Below are 20,450 nucleotides of genomic sequence, written 5' to 3' on the forward strand. Positions count from 1 at the left end.
GCACATGAGATGCACCATTTTGAGCGTGGCCGTTGCCAGTACCGCCTGACTGGCTCCTGTAGGATTTTCGAGCGAGATCGTTGCCAGTGCCCCTGGACTGGCTTGTGCGGGTGGCACATAAAAGACACCATTTCGAGCGTGGCCGTTTTCGTGCGGGTGACACGTAAAAGCACCCACTACACTCTCTGAGTGGTTGGCGTTAGGAAGGGCATCCAGCTGTAGAAACTCTGCCAAATCAGACTGGAGCCTGGTGTTGCCATCCGGTTTCACCAGTCCTCAGTCAAATCGTCCAACCCATGCTAGCATGGAAAGCGGACGTTAAACGATGATGATGATGATGATGATCAGGTGTATTTAATTGTGGCACCCTTGAAGTTTGTGAAGAAATTTGTTACTCACCTGCAAGAATAATAATACTGATACATACCTGTTGGCTGTTAAAAATAGTTTTTTGAGATTTGGACATTTTCGGACTAATTCTATAAAACAACCAGATTCAGACAGCAAGGAACGACTGGAATAAATACATTATTGACAATTAAAGTCCATACATTTACAATAATGATTTCTTTTAATTAATTCCAATCAAAATTGTTATGTGAAGGAAGGGAAGTATCTGGCGATTGGGCCAACTACCCCATATTATTACTGCGACTTATTTTTCAATTCAAGTGAGAGGAAAGACATGAAACCTTGCATGAAATTTGATCCTCGAACCAACAAACAAGATTTCACAGTTGTGTTGTTCTATCAACTGGTCAACCAATTCATTGAATTAGCATGTGAAATGGCAGTGTATCCATAGAGAAGTGTTCCCTAGCCATCATTTAACGTCTGCTTTCCATGCTGGCATGGGTTAGACAGTTTGACTGGAATTGGTAAGCCAGAGGGCTGCACCAGGTTCCAGTCAGAATTGATATGGTTTCCATGGCTGGACGCCCTTCCTAATACCAACCACTCCAAGAGAGCAGTGGGTGCTTTTTACATGCCGCCAGCATGAATGTCATTTACATGAAACCAGCCACAGCAACAACTATGATTCCACAGGTGCCATAAATTACTGCATGTCTACAGGGAGCCCAAACCGTGTCATTTTGCTCAACTCAACATTTTAAGGCAGTGCTCCAGTATGACCGCAGGCCAAAGACTGAGAAAGGAAAAGAATTCTCAACTTCCTTGTTTTCGGTGATATGACAATGAATAAAAGAGATAAAAGTGAAACATCATTAACAAACGAAAGAAGGACAGAAAAACTTACACCCATCCAAGATCTAATTCCTGAAGAGACATATTGTTGTTATTAATTATAGCAAAGAGTCCATTACTACTGAGGGAACGTGCTCGCCAAAAGTCTAAACATTCAATGCATCTGGAATAAAAGAAATGAAAAGAAGGAAATAAGAAGAAATACAATAATCTTAGAGTTAAGTTTATCCTTAATTTGTTATTAATTGAATAATATAGAATTTTGTTTTTACTAGATAATTATTTCTAGTCAAATGCATCTTACATCAAATATATTAACACTAATCTAAGATTGTTTATCACGTGGCAGAATGATTTATTCTCAGATAATAGTATAACACATTTAGTATACGTCTATAGTATACTTAGTATAGCAGGTAATCTCTAACCACCTGTCACACACCTATGAAGTTAGCCACCCTTTCCTTTCCCCACTCACCCACAGTCTATAATCTCCCTTATACCCACCTTCTGCCTTGACAGTATGCTCTGGCACCCCATCACCACCCTCTTTATCTTGCTTTCTTTTATTCTCATATAATGTAAGGAAGCCATGAATCTCCTCTACAGTAAGTATGATAAAGGGACACCCATGCGTGTCCCTTTATCATACTTTAAGCCTTCAACTCCTGGCATAAAACCATCTCCCCTCTCTCAGATAGGGGAGAAGTCAGGGAGGCTTTTTCCTTTTTCCTGTTCTTTTCTCTATTTGACAACCTGGCATCATGTAAAAAGCACCCAGTACACCTTGTAAAGTGGTTGGCATTAGGAAGTGCACCTACCCATACAAACCATGCCACAGCTGACAACAGCACCTGATTCAGCTCTGTAGTTTATTGGATCCTATCAAACTGTCCACCCCATGCCAGTATGGAAAATGGATGTCTGATAATGATGGCTGAGAAGAGGCCTAAATAATAATACATTGTATCGTTGCTCCTCCGTACTACTGAACAAAATTATACTGTCATTAAATGTCAACATTAATTTATGATCTTCCAATTGAAAGCAAACAAAAGGAACTAAGCTGTATGGTCTCATTATTATTTAGACATCAACTATTTGAGTTGGAAACATCTACTTCTAAATTCATTCCATTTTCATATCATATCTTTTTTTTTTTTACAACTAAACACCTTTCTTACAACTAACCCCCTTTTTTCAAAACCTCCTCCACATTCAGACACATCTGCAATAATTACACAACATCCTAATTTATTAATTATGAATATCCACTCAAATCGAAATCAGACCAGCCCCAAACAACATGCTGGGGATATATATACAAACAGAGATAAACACTGAATAATCCCAGCACAAACACTACGGTACCTTGAATATTTTGCGATATATTCAGCAACTTTGTCATAGTTTTCAACCATGAAACAGCTACCCAAGTTCAGCACTCTCAGCTTCAAACAGCCCCTGAAATTGCAAAGGAGACATTTTGGCACAAGGTCAGCAAGTTCAGGGAGGTGGGGATGGGGGTGTTTGATTACATCAACCCCCAATAATCAACTGGTACTTATTTTATTGATCCTGAAAGTATGAGAAGCAAAGTAGACCTCAGTGGAATTTGAACTCAAAACGCAATGACGGACATAATGCTGCTAAGTGTTTTGCCCGGCATGTTAATGATTTTGCCAGCCTCTCTCCGCCTTTTGTGAGGGAGAAATAACGACATTAAGAAATACAGGTTCAAAGAGTTGAGTAGCAGAGACAAGATTTTCTTCTAACTGCTTTTTTTTTTAAGAGATCAAAAACTATATATGTATGGGGGAACTGAAGTTGCAATAATAAATAATAGGATAATTAACGCAGACTCTACTAGCAAATGTGAGAGGCTTTAAAATATCTGCTTATTTTCCACAGGGATAGATGGTTGATTACACAAGTACTAGAGTAAGCTATAAAAAAGAAAAAAAAAAAAAATCAATGACAGCATTATGGTCATCACAGCTGATAATTGTAATGGTCACACTGAGAAACAGCAGGACAGGAAGAGCGATGTGTGTGGAAGCTATAGCCAGGATAAAATCAATGAAAACTGAAGGAGCTTTACAATACAAATGATTTACCATTTGTAACACATGCACACACAATCCAGTCAATGGTTACAAACCACTTAGGTAGGTATATAAATGAGATTGACTTTGTACTTCATAGAAAATTACTGTAATGTAGTTAACAAATTTAGGTCAAGGGCAAGAAAGACTTGGGAAACAAACACAAAAAAAAAATAGAATAAAGACTGGAAAGAACTGAAAAGATCTTTCTGTAGAGAGAAATTTTCAGGCAGCATGATAATGGTCTCCAGTGGCAGAGGAGAAACAAATGGAAAGTTATGAGAAGAAAACTGAGGGTTTCTAAAAGACAGCCTCGTTTAGTGTATGCCATGGTTTTATGTTAGAATAAAAGAATGGATTGAGTTGTAATGGCTCAGCTGTATGCATGGAAGAAGCAGAGGAATGTGGATATGAAGGAATGACATCAAGATTTGTGTGGAAGAGACAGAAGGGTATTTAGCAGGCATGGGTGTGTGGGAAGAAGCTTGCTTCCCAACCACATGGTTCTAGGTTCAGTCCTGCTGCATGGAACCTTGGTCAAGTGTATTCTACCATACAAGGCTGACCAAGGCCTTGGAGTGGATTTGGTGTGTGTGCGTGTGAGAGAGAGCCCTCTGACAGCCACTGTTGATGTTTTTATATCCCCGTAACTTAGCAGTTTGGCAAAAGGCACTGATAGAATAAGTACCTGAAAAATACTTCTTTCCAATACAGTTGATAGCTTCAGGTCCCAAGGAGACCAAACCATTCAGAGAGGAATATAATCAGAAAGCATAGGATTCAGAATAAGAACAGGATGGAAAAGTTCACAGAGTGAATAGTTTTGCATGGAGCAAAGGAATCTGTCTTTGACTGAAGAATCAGATGCAAGGAAAGACTGCATTGGCATAGAAGACATGGAATGCTTATAAGAAATCCAAGCAAAAGAATATTGTGAAAGGGGAAGACAAGAGAAGGCATAAGCAGAAGTGGTGAAAGCCAACGTTGAGTTGTTGAATGTCACAAAGGAGATGAGAAAAGAATGTAACAAGTGAGAGAGTTTGTTAGGGAGGACCTGTCCAACCCATACAAGGATGTGATGATGATGATGAAGAAGTAATACATTAGGTATATCTAAACGGGAGGGGAGCTGAAAGGAATAGATTTATTAATGCTCTACAACATGACAAGAAACATGAAATTTTCCAAACTGCAGAGGCATAGTGTTAATATGGATGAGAATGTTGTTGGGTAAGTATATTGATACTCTTGGCTTGCTGTGAGAGTAAAATGAAAGACATATGTAAAATGCCATTACGTGAGTTTGTTAAATAAGAATATAATGGGGGAAACAGTGAGAGGCTGGAATGACCAGGAGTCAGCTATTGATGGTAGCTTCAATTCATAGCAAGTTGGAAATTTTCATCTTAGAGAAAAATGAAATAAAATTCAATCGTTATTCATTAGTCACAAAGAAGAAGGGAAATAATTGCAATGAATTAAAAATGACTCAAAAAACCAAATCCTAATGCTTAAGGGAAAATCTGATCTTTAGTGTATGGGGACAGTAACAAACATGTTCTGGCCTTATTGGATCTTATCAGTGAAGCATAGATTTTCTCTTAAGTTTGAAAACATTTTTTCATATCAATTTTTAATTTAACTGATAGGTTTAGCTTGTACATTAGGCAAAATGGGTGAGTTTGTATCAGGTTATGTAACCCCAAACACTATTTCTAATCAGGCAAACAAGGTTCTTAACAAAAAACAAACCTCTCAACTTTTCATTTGACAGGACTCTTCGATGGAGCTTGATGGACACTAAGGAAACAAAGATGCAGACGAATGGTAGGTGAGAACTTTCTTTTTTAGGGAGAACCCAGCCTCCTTTTTATTGGAAGATTTCAAAGAACAAAAAAAAAAAAAAACATACATCTACACACACAACCTTGGATACATACGCACATCATGATTATGATGATGATGACGACATCCATACACATAATCTTCAACACACACACACACATACACACATGCACCCTCCCCCACCACACAGGTTGTGGTCAATCTGAAAGATAACATTTATCTTATAAAATAAATAAAATAAATGTTATGCTTGAATAAGAGAAAGCAAAGCTTACATTTAAATGCTAAGCATGATGTGGTGAAACCCTTTACAAATACGCTGCAACACATTTTGGGGGAACTGTCTCTTCACTCTAAACACCAAAATGTGAATTGAGAACAAATGCTTCTAATGCTTACTTCAGTATTTGGAGTACAGCAGGACTTGTGACAGTCGTACTATATAAGTTGAGATTCTCAAGTTGCTCAAGTCGGCAAATATACTCAAATTCATTGCAGTTGATTCCAGAACAATTTTGCAAATCTAATTCTATAAGTAAAGAAATAGAAAAACAATTGAAGGATTAATTAGAACATTCTACAAACCAGCAATTGGGCACAAAACACACACACACACACATTACATATATATTAATTGTTGCTATGTTAATTATCATGTATGAATATTACTATATGTGGATTAATGTTAATCTTAAATGAATTTCCAGCCAGGTTCAAAACCAGGTCACATCAACCTTTTTCTGTTTATAGAAAAGATAACAAGAGATTACCTCAGTCTAAAATCTCACAGGGAGTGTCAGCTAAAGACATTACGTTTACCTTAAGACACAGAAAATTCTCATTACACACCCACACAATACATATATAGACATGCAAGTAAATGTACCTAATAAGATAATTGAAAAACAGCAAGCTAGATGAATATTTAAAATAGGGGAAGTTTTTGAGATTATATGGTTACACGTCATAATAATAGATTCAGAATCATCATTATTATCCTCATTATTTAACGACCATTGTTCATACTGGTATGGGTTGGATGGTTTGACCAGGGCTGGCAAGCTACACTGAACTCCAGTCTGATTTGGTATGGTTTCTATGACTGGATGTCCTTCCTAACGCCAACCACTTTACAGAGTGTGCTGGGTGCTTTTATATGGCACCACCTTCATCAGCCAAACTCCATTGTGTTGCATGGTGCTCCATCATGCCGAAAAATCTCACCTTCAACCAAGTCTGGTATCAAATTGTTCTTCAGCAACTGAATGGATTTGGTGCTATTCAAGTTACCATCACTTTTAACCAACTGAATGAACTGAAATGTGTAGAATTAAACAAGTTGTCCAAATATAAAATGTGATGTTTGCAATGGATTTGAATTCAAGGACTTTGAATTTGTAGTTAATTAGCATATCTCCACAGTTGTTTTGCTTTTAACCTTAACATTATGACTTCTTACCTGATTTTAGATAAATAATAATTATCACTTTCAACAGTAGAAATCAAAATAACTCTTACCTTCCAAATTTCGGCAGGCCTTAACTAGTATTTGCAGAGAGGTCAGAGTTATAAAATCACAGCATGCTAACCGCAAACATATCAGGTTGGTGTTAGAGGCAACAAGAAGTCTGTAAGAAAGCAAATTTAATGAATTATTTATGTTTGATATTGTATCATTGAATTAAATGATATTTAATTAAAAATAAATATTTTGTTGCTTACAATTTGAAAGGATCACAAATCAGTGGAGACTTGAAAAGTTACAACCACAACTGTTTGTTGTGAGATATTGTTCCTTTGTTGAATTTAGGAAATAAATAAACTTTGCTTGCAAAGACCTATTGAGGCAAGTGAAATCAAATCAAAATCGCTGATGTGGCCGATGACAGTACCACCTGATTGGCACTCGTGCCAATGGAGTGTTAAAAGCACCATTCGAGCATGATTGTTGCCAGCGTTGTCTTACCGGCACATGAAAAACAACATTCAAGCGTGGTTGTTGCCAGTGCTGCCAGACTGGCTCCCGTGCCGGTGGCACATAAAAGCACCCACTACACTCTCGGAGTGGTTGGCGTTAGGAAGGGCATCCAGCTGTAGAAACTTTACCCTAACTACTTTACAGCTTTACAGAGTGTACTAGGTGCATTTTATGTGGCACCAACACTGGTGCTTTCTAAGTGGCATCAGCACTGACAGAGTCCCCAAGTACCTTGCAAGACAAAAAAAATTACAGTTTTCAAAACTTAAATAGATTTATTAGTTGTCTTATATCCATATAAGTGTTAATTCTAGCATAAGTGACACGACTTGTTTAAAAACTCTACATTTGCAGAAAATTCCAGCAATTTAGATTTTAAACTCTGGATGCTTTTTCCAGCATTAAACATTCAATAATAAAATAAGAATAGAAGAACTGCTTCAAACTACGGCAATTAGTTTAGGAAAATTTCAAGTTCAAAATGTTCCATCACTCGAGATATGACATTTAATCTTAAGAGGTCGTTATACATTTTGTAATTGTGTGAGTACTTGAATGACAGATTAATAAAAAAATATCACAAATGTAAATTGAAAATTAGTAGACCTAGGGCCACGTGGGGTGGAAATAAGGAGAGGACAAGGAATGTTAAAGTTAATTAAATAGGTTATATTTCTAATGGTATGATGAATAATAATTTTATTTAATGGTGCCATGTAAAAAGCACCCGTACTGGTGCCACTGTAAAGCCCTGGTGCTGGTACCACATAAAAATCACCCAGTACATTCTGTAAAGTGGTTGGCATTAAGAAGGGCATCCAGCAATAGAAACCATGCCAAACCGGACAATTGGAGACTGGTGTAGCCCTTTGGCTGTCCAGCTCCTGTCAAACCGTTTGACCCATCCCAGCATGGAAAACGGATATTAAATGACAATGATGATAATGATGATGTTTATATAATTATTATTAGTTTTATTGTAGTAATTATTTACTGAAATAGCTTAAACAGAGCATGATGTTGAAGTTATCAAAATGATATTTTTTTCTCAACCAGCTTGAATAAGTAAAACAACTGATGTTGCTTAGGTAGAAATATTAAAGAAAAGATAGGAAATCAACAACTAAAGTAAGAATACTAGGAATGCAGAAGAGGAAGCTTTCTTTATTAAGAAATTGTACAATAAAATAGTTGTGCAATTTCTAGTTCAGTAATCTAAATCCATTGCAATAAATATAAGATAAACTTGAGAGAAATAATGTAAGCTTTAAACATTCTATGTTAACACAACAGGTGTAAACATAGAATGATTGTGACCTCCCGAGCAGTCTCTGGGATAAATGTTAAATTAATTAAAAAACTTTGATGACATCAACTGACGCAAAATTTATAATCTCTAGGCTGGATGCTTTGACCAGAGATATTTTTGATTAAAAAAACATCATTGAAAAACTAGGAATAGTAAGACTTACCCTTTCAGGCTTAAATCTGTTACATTACACCATGAGACATCTAATTTATTCAACTTTTTACATCTTGAAACCAAACTATTCAAAGTTTTATCAGACACCTGAAATAATGAAACAGACTTTCTTTATTGATTTTGCTTTACTTTAATATCTATTAATTCACCTGTTACAGTTTTGCACAAATTATAAATATCTATAAATAATTGTTAGTATAACTGTCATTGTTGGAATATAGTTTCTATGTTTGACAATTAAATTCAACATGCATTTTGGGAGGAAAAACCCATCATCCACATCCTCTCTCCACAACACTAATATCAAAAAGTCTCCTTGGGAACGTGATCTGGACATTACTGCCAGCAGTGATTTAAGTGGGACAAAGCACATCTCTACAATTGTCCAGAAGGCCGAGGGTGTCTTGGCATCACTCAGCAAGACCTTTGACCTTTGTCAGCCGGTCTCCCAGCTATCTATTTAAGGCTGTATATGTCTATGGAGGGGCCACACTTGCAATTTGCATCACCAGTCTGGAACCCCTATCTTGCTGAGGACATTGACCTCCTGGAAACTGTTCAGAGACATGCAACCAAACGAATACCCTCCATCGGGCATCTACTGTACCCTGAATGCCTTGCTTCCCTGGGCATGGATGCATTGAAGCTCCAATGTCTGGCAACTGACTTAGTGAACACCCACAAAATTATTAACCATTGCGCCAACAACCACAATAGATTACAGGTAACAGGGTACATACTGCTGACCTCTCAGCTGATTGTCTGGTACCTTGGTACCTTATTGGTTCCTCTCTAGGTACTCTATAGGGACAGAGAACTGTCAATGAAATCAGGAGGAAGAGGAGGTCCAGTGGCCATAAAATTTGTGTCGGTTTTGTTAGACTTTCTGATAAGGATGAGTTGGTAAGGTTATGGTAATAGTTTAGTGTAAGTCAGCTCTGGCTGTTGTAGACATATGATCAAAGGTCACCCAGCCATGACCATCCCATCATTTTCTTAGGCATTGCATATCCAATGCTTTCCTCTCTCTTTTCTAGATGGTAGGGTGCAATCTGAGGAAGATTTGACTATTATTTTTAGCAGGCCGAGTGACCTAGAAGAGTTTTCCATTGCAAGTTTGTATGCGGAGATAGTACAGAGAGCATGGAATAAATTAGAGAGAGAGAGAGAAGAAGGATTTCTGAGTGGAGCAATAATGGAAGACATAAAAAAGGAAAGTTACCTTGTACCAATATGGCTTTAAGTTGACTTTTGTCCAGAGGAAAGCATCATACGTACTATCTCTAAGATACCTAACAAAGAAAATGTAAACTGACTTCAGTTTTAATTAGCTTTAAAATTTTAATGAAGCAGACTGGAAATTTAAAAGGTATTCAGTGAGTGTAGGTTAACGAGAAATGAATGAAAAATTCTAGGAATTAAGAAAAATTAATAGCTGGTGACCTAATAATAACCATTTCCAGATAAAAGATGCTGGTAGAACTAATAACAGCTGGAACAGAATAAAGGTAAACGAAGTTGCAATTAATTAGTAGATTCTCTTCAACAAAGACTAAAAGTAGTTGTACTAGTTATTATATAAGTATTTAGGTATTTAACAGTTTTTCCTGTTGCATCTTGGGAGGGTCATCATGCCAATAATAAGCACACACACTGGTTCAATTTCCCTTTTTTTATTTTTATTCGTCAACTGGTTGGATCATTTAACTAATCAATTGTTTGATTAATTATTTGGTTAATCAACCAATCAGCTCGATTTATCATTCACAACCTCATCAATGACATGCCCTCTCTATTCCAGGTTTGCTTCAATCAACAAATAAATGATAAAGAAGCAGCTTTGGCTAACCTCAAAGTTCTGATTGTGGCTGATGAGACAGAACATGTCAAAACACTGGTTTCCCAGAATGCCATGCACCATTGAGATGAATGTGTTGAACACAGTGTTGTCTAAAACGGAAAAGTCATTCTTCTAAGACATACACTACAGTGACCAGCATATTTAGCGTCTGAACTTGCCCAGATGTGTTACGAATAAATATGCTAATATTCATTCAATTCTAAATGAAATATCTAGAATCAAATTACAAAAAGGACTCATAATAACAATAGATTACATTGTAAAGGTTTAACCAAATCTAGAATAAAATAGGTTACAATATACGTTTTGCTTACTGGAACTAAAAGGAATATCATTTTATTATAAAGTAATAAACAGTTGAATTGTTATCTTACTTGCAAGTTTGTGAAAGTAAACATAAAGAAACTTGATCAAGGTAGCTCAACAAGAAAAATAGTATTTCCTGCTGAAAAACAAATAGAAAAATAATAATAATAATAATAATAATAATAATAATAATAATAATAATAATAATAATAATAATAATAATATTATTGACAAAATTTAAACTCGGAACGTAAAGACACATGAAATGCCTCTAAGCATTTTGCCCTGCATGCTAACAACTCTGCCAGCTTGTTGCCCTTATAGATGTATATACCATGAAATATATACCATGAAATATATACCATGAAATATACCATGAAATATACCATGAAATATACCATGAAATATACTTACCGGTAATAGTTTAAAATAACCTCCATCCATTTCAGTGAAAGAATCTCTTTGAATGGCGGCAGGTGAAGTAATGGCTGTACTAAATGAAATCTGGGAAACAATATAATTTTCAAGATTTGGTTTGTAACCTATCAATTGTATGGCATCAATCTCTGTATAATACTGTAACATTTGGTGATGGAATTCAATGCGAAATAAACTGAAACATAAAGAATTGTTAAATTACATAATTTATACAAAATAAACAGCTATTGTGTTTTTTTATGAATTGTTTTTTTTTTGCTTATCTTTTAAAATGAATTTAATTTTACTTTTGAAATTTTTTTTTGGTTATGGAAAACCAAATGAACCAGCTTCAATACATCATAAACAGAGAGTTGAGAGAATAAGAAAGTTCAGAGAGCTCTGAACCTCCTCTGTTGGTAGTGATAGGTTTCTCTCTCTTTGAGTGAAAAGCAGATTTTATGATGTTTGTGCATGAACAGCAATGCCACATGTTACTGAGACATGGGTCCTGAATGTAGAGGACATGCAAAAGCTTGAAAGAAACAAATCTACCATGCTCTGCTGTGTGTATAATGTCAGTGTAAATGTGCTGAGCAGAAGAGGAATCAAATGTTGTGTGCAAGAGAGACGACTGTGTTGGTATGGTCATGTGATGTTTAGCTGTATAAGGAAACAGTGATTGCTTTAAGTGGATGGAACTCATGGAAGGGGGGGACCCAGGAAGACATCAGATGAAGTACTGAAAGTTGATTAAAGCTCAGAGAGGAGATGACAAAGGACCATGATTGAGAATTGACTGTGCTTGTGGAGACCCATATGGCACCGTTCAGCTGCCGTATTCATATGGCAGCAGAATCTGTACATACTCTATCTTCTTCCTCATGCTACTAGTTACTCCCCACCTCTCTCTCCCTCGAATCACTTCCTTTAACATCCGGCCTTCATTCATTCTCAATATCATGTCTCCCTACTCTATTTCCCATTTTCGTCGTTTTGATTTCTGACCAACCACTTCCATGAAATGTCTAATTTTTGGATAAGTACAATGTACCAGACTGGACTTCTAGCAAGCACCATTGTCTCTAAATTAAATGAAGGCCTATGTGAAACATTAAGGGGACATCTGCAGAGAAAGGAAGAGAAAATGTTAATTATTAAATGGTAGAGAAATACATTTCTAGGTAGCAGAGAAAATGACCAACATATGGTCTGGTTTTTATCTCCAAGTTTTCTCAATGACAAGTGAGAAAAATAAAAACTTACTTAGTTGGGTAGGAAATTGGTTTGAAGCTTATCTCAAAAATTCTGCATTTTTCTGAACATTTCTGTGGAGGACCTGACCAGACACAATTCCACCTGAAAAAGTAATTAAAAACCAAAATTAACCATTAATATTTAATTATTAACATATTATTATTATTATTATGAAGGTGTTCGATTGACAGACTCATTAGAGTGATGGGCAACAATACTTGGCAATATTTCCTCTTATTCTTTACATTCTGAGTTCAAAGCCTACCAAAGTCAAGTTTACCTTTCAACCCCCCCCCCTCCCACTAGGGTCAATAAAACAAAGTACTAATCAAGCACTCGGGTCAATGTAATTGAATAACCTTCTCCTCTTGGTATTGCTGGCCTTGTGCCTCAATTAGAAACAATTATTAATAGATTTCATATAACAAATTTGTGTGATTCTGCTTTTAGTCAGATACATAAGCATTTCTATATTTAAACTTATTGCACAGAAGGTCTGGGTAAGTGATATGTGGTTTGTCAGGTGGATGCTGACAGCACCATAAAGAAATGCTGAGCTCTCATAGTGGATGGAACTCATGGAAGAGGGTGATCCAGGAAGACATGGGATGAGGTACTGAAAGATGACCTCAGGATGCTGAACCTTTCAGATGGAATGACAAAGGACCGAGATAACTGGTGCCTTGCTGTATTCAAGAAGACCCATCTTCCACAGCAGAAGTGTTGAGACCCCATTCCTCCCGGTGAAAAGGATTGGCCTGCAAGAATCCTGCTGGTGCCATGTAAAAAACACTCATGCCAGTGCCATGTTAAAAGCACAATGCACACACTGTAAAGTGGTTGGCATTAGGAAGGGCACCCAGCTGTGGAAACCAATCAGAGAGGAACCTGGTGCAGTTCCACAGCTTGCCAGCTCTGGTCAAACTGTCCAACCCATGCATGGAAAATGGACGTGATGATGATGATTTAAAGATATTTCTCCATAATGAAAACCAAATATGACTTTCATATCTTGTCGAACAAGATACTCTACAATGTTTGTGAATGGAAAGAAAGACAAAGAAATAATAATTTGGTTTGAAATAGAGTAGAACACAATCTCAGCTCCAACTTATTGTTGCCACTGAGTTAAAGATCAAAAACTGATAAAAGAACAGGTTTAAATATTGAAGGATGCCTACTTTGTATCACCTTGGTCAACACAGGTACCGGCTAACCTATCACAAGCCATTACTTTTACAATTGCCCCAGGGTTATATGTTTCATAAACTTTGAATCCAATAGGGTACACCATCCTTTCAAATAAGATTTCTGAAAACAAAAGAAAAAAACAAGATTATTAAATGGTGTTACTTCTTTTTCTTAAAATGTTTCAATCCATTTGAGTACATAAATTAAGCAGAGGGCTTTATGCCCGTACTCTTAGAATGGTTGGTTTTGAATTCTTTGCTTGCCATGTGTGTGTGTGTGTGTGTGTGTGTGCATGCATCTATCTACCTATCCATCTACCCCGCACACACACACACACACATTCTAACCATTGTGTGCTCTACAACCCACCAGTCCACCTACACCTGCCATGTTCACATCCCAAGAAATATTTATTTATTTATTTATTTATATTTCTTTGGACAGACTTTTTCAGCATGCTAGATGAGAAGAGACATTAAATCCTGTTTCAACATTTCTTTGTTCCTTGGCAGAAAATAAAAGTGTGATTATCTCAAGACACTCTCACAGTGCAAAATCACTCTGGTTATCTTCTGCCACTCTTTCGTGTTCTGGTTCTAATCCTGCTCAGTTGTGCAGCAAAATGAATGGAGACAATGCAAGAACAACATTTTCATTTTTCGTTTCTTGGCATTTTCTCTATTTTCCTATTTTCTCTCACCATCACAGAAGTTGTTTCAGCTGCAGATGAGTTGTGGTGGTCATGAGGAGGAGGAGGGGGACTGTATCCTACCATTACATCCATTTTGCTTTTGTTATCTTTGGTAGCTAACAAAATTATGAAAAATTCTGGAAGCAACTTACCAACAAAATCATCACTTGGGTAAGGTGTAGAAAATCTTCCAAAGCTTTTAGGGGCTGAAGGGGCCATTTTCCACCAAGGTCCATATGTGCGCTGAAACAAGAAAGATGGAGATAAATTGTAGGGCAAGTGGAGATATCTACCAAGAGGTTTATCTGCTTGGTTTGCTACAGCATCTTAACCCTTGCATATAGACGTGTACAGAGTTCCATTTCTCCTCTTTGTCCTGCTAAACACACACAATTCTTAAAAAATAAATGGGGGCATTAATGTCATTATGAAAATTAGGCATGAACTTTGGTCCTGGCATTTCTTTATCTTTCCAATCAAATTTTGTTTCTCTCCAACTCTCTCTCCCCTTTCTCTTCTTCTTTGTCCTAGAAGGGAGGGTAGTCAAGTATCTCCCAGTATAATAAGACAGCTGCCTCTGTCCCTGTATCATACCCTAGCCTCTCATCTGGCACACAGTCACTTCCCTAAGCTGAGGGGTCTCTGTCTTGCAAGTCACTTGGCAACCTCACTGGTGCTTAGTTCTACAAAACAGAAACTCTGTTGGTGCCATGTAAAAAGTATCAGTGCTGGTTCCACCCAGTCCACTCTGTAGTGGTGGGTATTAGAAAGGGCATCCAGCCATAGAAACCGTGCCAAAATACACAATGGGAGCCTGGTGCAGCTCTCCAGCTGCCAACTCCTGTCAAACCGTCCAACCCATGCCAGCATGGAAAACAGACATTAAATGACAATGAATGAACATGTATTTAAAAAACAACTTACAAACACACACGTGCATGTGAAATCTCCATGTTTTGGATAAACTTCAGGTGGTCCAACTAAATTATTGGCAATGTAACACATACTTTGAGCCGCTCCATACTGTGAACTAAACTGAAGAACACGGTTCACAAAAAGTTCATCCAGGTGGAATTTGCCATTTGATGTCTTTTTGTAAACAGTGCTTTCACTGGAAGTTTGTCGTACGGTCATCTTGCTTGATAAACATTTGTTATTTATTTGCTTGGAAAATCTATAAAGAAAAAGTTAAACATTATTTACATTGACAACACATGCAGTTGTTATCTTTAACAAAACGATATTTTAACAATTTTTCAAATATTTTGCAATCACATAGACATCTTCATCATCGTCATAATCATCATTTAACATCTGTTGTCCATGCTGGCATGGGTTGGACTGTTTGACCAGGGCTGGAAGGCTGCACCAGACTCCATTCTGATTTGTCATGATTTCTACAGCTGGATGCTCTTCCTAACACCAACCACTCCAAGAGTGTAATGGGTGCGTTTACATGCCACTGGCACAGGTGCCATTTACATGCCACCAGCACTAGACATATAACTGTTGGAATATATTGCTTTTGCTTCAGTTAATTTTGAAAATGACGAAGAATTTAGTCAAATATCTTTGTCATTATCATTTTGTTCCAAACATTAGATTTTGATGAGAAGATTGAATTTAGGTCCTTTTGAAACAGAAAATTTGTATCATAGAACGAAGGGTGGCTTTAGGGCAGTTGTTATCAAAAGAGCTAATAATAGAAAAAAAACAAAACAAACAAACTTATTTTCTGTAAGAACTAGATTTTTTGAAATTATTTTTTCACTGGATTTGAAATGAAAATAAAGTAGGAAAACTGATGCCTCTGTTACACTTGAACTTCTCATCACCAGGCATGAAGTTACCTGCCTCAGTACAACACCTCAATGAGTTGAGTGGGGTGGAGGTCTTGTCATGGGAGTTAGTTGATGACTTCAATGGTGATTGAAAAGCACCCAATACACTTTACAAAGTGGTTTTGCATTAAGAAGGGCATCCAGCTGTAGGAACCATGCCAAAAGCTCACATTATATATACATATATATACTATAATTTTGGTTCAAGAAAGAAAAGTGAGGCCTATAAACTGGTAAAAGCCCTTCCCTTGAAGAAATTGTAGAGATGATTTTGTTAAACCTGAAAGAGTTTCAAAATCTGAAGGTAATTAGATCAAGGTGAATAACTCTTACTGAGAAAAAGTGTTATGAAATAACTTTGAAGCATCAAAGCAGAGACGTGAAAAGAATGGTTGCCTCTGTTGCCAGTTGGAGAAGGTAAATGAGTGAGAAGAGGAGGGTGACACTTATTGCTGAGTATTTTATACAGAGAGGTCATGTTTGATCATTCATCTCTGTTCAAATGACTACAATTGGAGTCCAATGAGACATTTGGGATATTAGAGATTTGACAGTGAAAGTATAACATAGAGTAAACCGTCTCTCAACTTGTTCTGTATTCTTCATACTTTGAACATAAAGGTAGGTTTGAAATTTCAGCATCATATTCTAATTTAAATCTGATTCTCTCTCTCTCTCTCTCTCTCTATCTATCTATATATATATATATCATCATCATCATTTAATGTCTACTTTCCATGCTGGCATGAACGCTTTGACAGGAAACCAGAGGTGCAGGGCTGCATCAAGCTCCCGTGTCATCTTTTGCATGGTTTTATGACTTGAATACTCCATGCTGGCATGGGTTAGGTTATTTGACCGGAGCTGGTGAGCCAGAGGGCGGCACAAGGTTCGTCTGGTTTGGCATGGCTTCTCCGTCATATCAGACTGGAACTTGGTGTAGCCCTGAAGTAAGAAATTTTTGACTTCATTTATAACACTTTGAAAATCCTTGCAGACAAAGAATTAGCTTTATTAGAAATTTCCTGACAATAAATATTTAATTTTTAGCTCATTAGAAATAATATTTTCAATTGTAGAAACTACAGCAATGAGAGAATTAGCAGGTTCCTATAGTTTTTAAGTATTGCCATACACCAAACAATGGAGCAAGCTGGCAGAAGCATTAGTTTGTCGGGCAAAATGGTTAGCTGCAGTTCTTCTGGGTCTTTACGATTTGAGTTCAAATCCTGCTGAGGTGAACTTTACCTTTTATCCTTCTGAGGTTGATAAAATAAAGTATTGGTTAAATACTGGGGTTGTTGTAATCAATCTGTACCTTTCCTTTAAAATTGCTGGCCTTGAACTCAGATGTCTTGCTCAGTAGAAGTGCTGAGATCTCAGTCATTTAAACTGAGTAACCAGCCTTATGAGTCCAAGGGCTCATAAGCACCCCCCCCAAAAAAAAACAACCGAAATTGAGAATGACAGCCAATACTTAAAAACATGAACCTAAACATTAAGACATGGTAATTCTAAGTTGGATTCACGAAATTGCTCACTGAATAGTTTCACAATACTTGTGTCTTGGACTAGAAATACAATGTATAATTGTAATGAGGCTGATTAGATAGCTAAGGCGATATTTATTTATTTATGGGTTTCAGCCAAGTGGCTGTGGTCATGCTGGAGCACCACCGTGAGATATGTTGATATATATGAAGGAACGTGGCCTGGTGGTTAGGGTGTTGCACTCACGATCGCGCGATGGTGGTTTCGATTTCTGAACTGGCTGTGCACTGTGAACACTTCATTTCACGTTGCTCCAATCCACTCAGTAGTAAATGAGTTACCGTGACGGGTGAGAGGGTGACTCAAGGAAATCATCAGAATACATTTGTATTCAGCCTTTGAAAGGATGAATGAATACAACCTGTACTGTGAATGCCGACTGGTTGAGATTGGTTGTTCAAGGCCGTAAACAAATTTCGCCTTATGGGACACTATGCACATGCGGCGGAAAAATCAGAGAGAAACTGTCTCTAATATGATAGAGTGAGTTCTGTTTGATAAATAATGTTTCGTCAATTCTCTTATTCGTGTGTTAAAATAGCAAGATTTGAAATTATTCTTCAATCTGCCAAATCTATTCATTAAGAATATAACTGACAAAAGTAAAAACACGATAAAAAGAACGAGTCATAATGGAATGTAGATCATCTCATTCACAAATACAATATGCAATATTGGTATTTCTTTCGAAAATGATTTTAAGCCAACCCAAAACACTTGTAGTACTGTTCATTTGGCACTGTCATGGTATTAGCTGTCAGAATTGAAAGTAGAACTGACAAGGAATGTTACTGCTGGTTTGAGTTGATTCTTTGGCTACTGACTGACCGGAGCTATCTATCTGTCTGTCTGTCTATCTCACTATCTCTCTCTATATCTATCTATCTATCTATCACTCGTTCACCTCTGTTTGTGTCCGTAGAATTTATCAAATTAGAAAACGCAAATTTAATATAAAAATATATTTTCTGAAATTGCAAATTATTTGAAATATAAAAATATAATTTTCAACAGAGAGAATTTATCAAAATAGAAAACAAATGAAGTTTGAAGTTTCAAAATAATAGGATCGACCACTCACGACTAGCTAGCGCGGACGCGCGACTGCGCGTTCGGGACCACTCTGTGTGTTTTCAAACGCATGGCTATAGGTGTCAAATTTGTTCCAATAACTTTCGAGTGATAGATAGATAGATAGAGAGAGAGACAGACAGACAGATAGCTCGCTCCGGCCAGTCATGGTATTAGCTGTCAGTAGCCAAAGAATCAACTCAAACCAGCAGTAACGTTCCTTGTCAGATTTTTCTACTTTCACTTCTGACAGCTAATACCATGACGGTGCCGTTCATTTGAATAAAGGCAGGGTTAGGGCAGACAGGAAGAAACTGACTTTAATGCCCTTTTTTAACGTCAGTGAGAGGAACAAGGGCTGTTTGTGTGTGGCCTTCGCAAACCATGACTGATAAGACAATTGATAGACACAGAGCAATTACATGTAACAAACTACCTGCTTGAGTGGACTATGTGTTGTCTAAGAATGTTGCGTTTATAAATAAAACAGGCGCAGGAGTAGCTGTGTGGTAAGTAGCTTGCTTACCAACCACATGGTCCCGGGCTCTGTCCCACTGCGTGACACCTCGGGCAAGTGTCTTCTACTATAGCCTCGGGCCGACCAAAGCCTTGTGAGTGTATTTGGAAGACGGAAACTGAAAGAAACCCGTCGTATATATGTATGTGTGTTTGTCCCCCCACCGTCGCTTGACAACCGATGCTGGTGTGTTTACGTCCCCGTAACTTAGCAGTACGGTAAAAGTAACCGATAGAATAAGTACTAGGCTTACAAAGAATAAGTCCTGGGGTCGATTTGCTCGACTAAAGGCGGTGCTCCAGCATGGCAGCAGTCAAATGACTGAAACAAGTAAAAGAGTAAAAGAGTAAATAAACATTCTCACCACAGATAAAAAAATATTACGATGGCCTTCGTCTTACAATTTCCATCGTAAACTGGACAAATCAATGATATAAAATTATATCTCTTAGTAAAAATAGTTTTTGATTAAACGCTAATTTATAGTCTCTGCATAACACTTTTATAATCGCTATAATTAATCGCTAATAGGCAGATATTTCGGATTTCAATGAAGCGTGCAGATCTCAAAACGACAGGGTTTACAAATAGTAAACAACTTCCTGTCAAAAACAAGGGAGATAAGTCATACTTTACAAACGAAATTCCAAGAAAGATAACCCAAAATGGTCGTTGGAAGATTCTTCAAGAAATTTGACTGAAGAGATCTCTTTTAGTCTGGAGAATCCTCACAGGTGAGGGCATTCCTATACAAGTGTGCCTCCCCCCACCGATTTTGTTTCCTCATAACTTACAAAAAAATAAAAAATTATTTAATGAAACTTTCGTCGTATATATATGTATATATATGTGTGTGTATTTGTGTCTGTTTGTCCCACTCCAACATCGCTTGACAACCGATGCTGGTGTGTTTACGTCCCCGTAACTTAGCGGTTCGGCAAAAGAGATCGATAGAATAAGTAATAGGCTGGGGTCGATTTGCTCGACTAAAGGCGGTGCTCCAGCATGGCCGCAGTCAAATGACTGAAACAATTAAAAGAGTATATCCTTCAGATGGTGTAGATTTCAATTATATTGGAATTTGTGGTGACAATTTTTTTTCGGATTTGAGAGAGGAGTTTCGGAAAATT

The 20,450-nt window shown here is 37.2% G+C and overlaps 1 protein-coding gene across 2 annotated transcripts in view; it reads right to left on the reverse strand.

Moving 5' to 3' along the window:
* LOC106871283 (F-box/LRR-repeat protein 4) overlaps window positions 1-19,903 on the reverse strand; it is a 25,385-nt gene extending 5,482 nt beyond the window's left edge. The window contains exons 1-14 of one of the 2 annotated variants that reach the window (XM_014917650.2): window positions 19,685-19,903; window positions 15,265-15,514; window positions 14,493-14,583; window positions 13,640-13,769; window positions 12,468-12,560; window positions 11,199-11,397; window positions 10,853-10,923; window positions 9,840-9,909; window positions 8,607-8,704; window positions 6,675-6,784; window positions 5,556-5,685; window positions 2,578-2,670; window positions 1,259-1,369; window positions 428-514 (exon numbers count right to left, since the gene is read on the reverse strand). In XM_014917650.2, the coding sequence (XP_014773136.1) occupies window positions 428-514; window positions 1,259-1,369; window positions 2,578-2,670; window positions 5,556-5,685; window positions 6,675-6,784; window positions 8,607-8,704; window positions 9,840-9,909; window positions 10,853-10,923; window positions 11,199-11,397; window positions 12,468-12,560; window positions 13,640-13,769; window positions 14,493-14,583; window positions 15,265-15,474 (1,493 nt within the window). In that variant the 5' untranslated portion in view covers window positions 15,475-15,514; window positions 19,685-19,903. Of the gene's footprint in view, window positions 1-427; window positions 515-1,258; window positions 1,370-2,577; window positions 2,671-5,555; window positions 5,686-6,674; window positions 6,785-8,606; window positions 8,705-9,839; window positions 9,910-10,852; window positions 10,924-11,198; window positions 11,398-12,467; window positions 12,561-13,639; window positions 13,770-14,492; window positions 14,584-15,264; window positions 15,515-17,429; window positions 18,548-19,684 lie in introns of those variants that run through there. The other variant, XM_014917659.2, reaches the window with a different exon arrangement.
* Between the last annotated feature and the right edge of the window lie 547 nt (window positions 19,904-20,450).

The sequence above is a fragment of the Octopus bimaculoides genome, chromosome 9 (genome assembly GCF_001194135.2).
Source record: "Octopus bimaculoides isolate UCB-OBI-ISO-001 chromosome 9, ASM119413v2, whole genome shotgun sequence".
In the NCBI taxonomy this organism is placed as follows: Eukaryota; Metazoa; Mollusca; class Cephalopoda; order Octopoda; family Octopodidae; genus Octopus; species Octopus bimaculoides.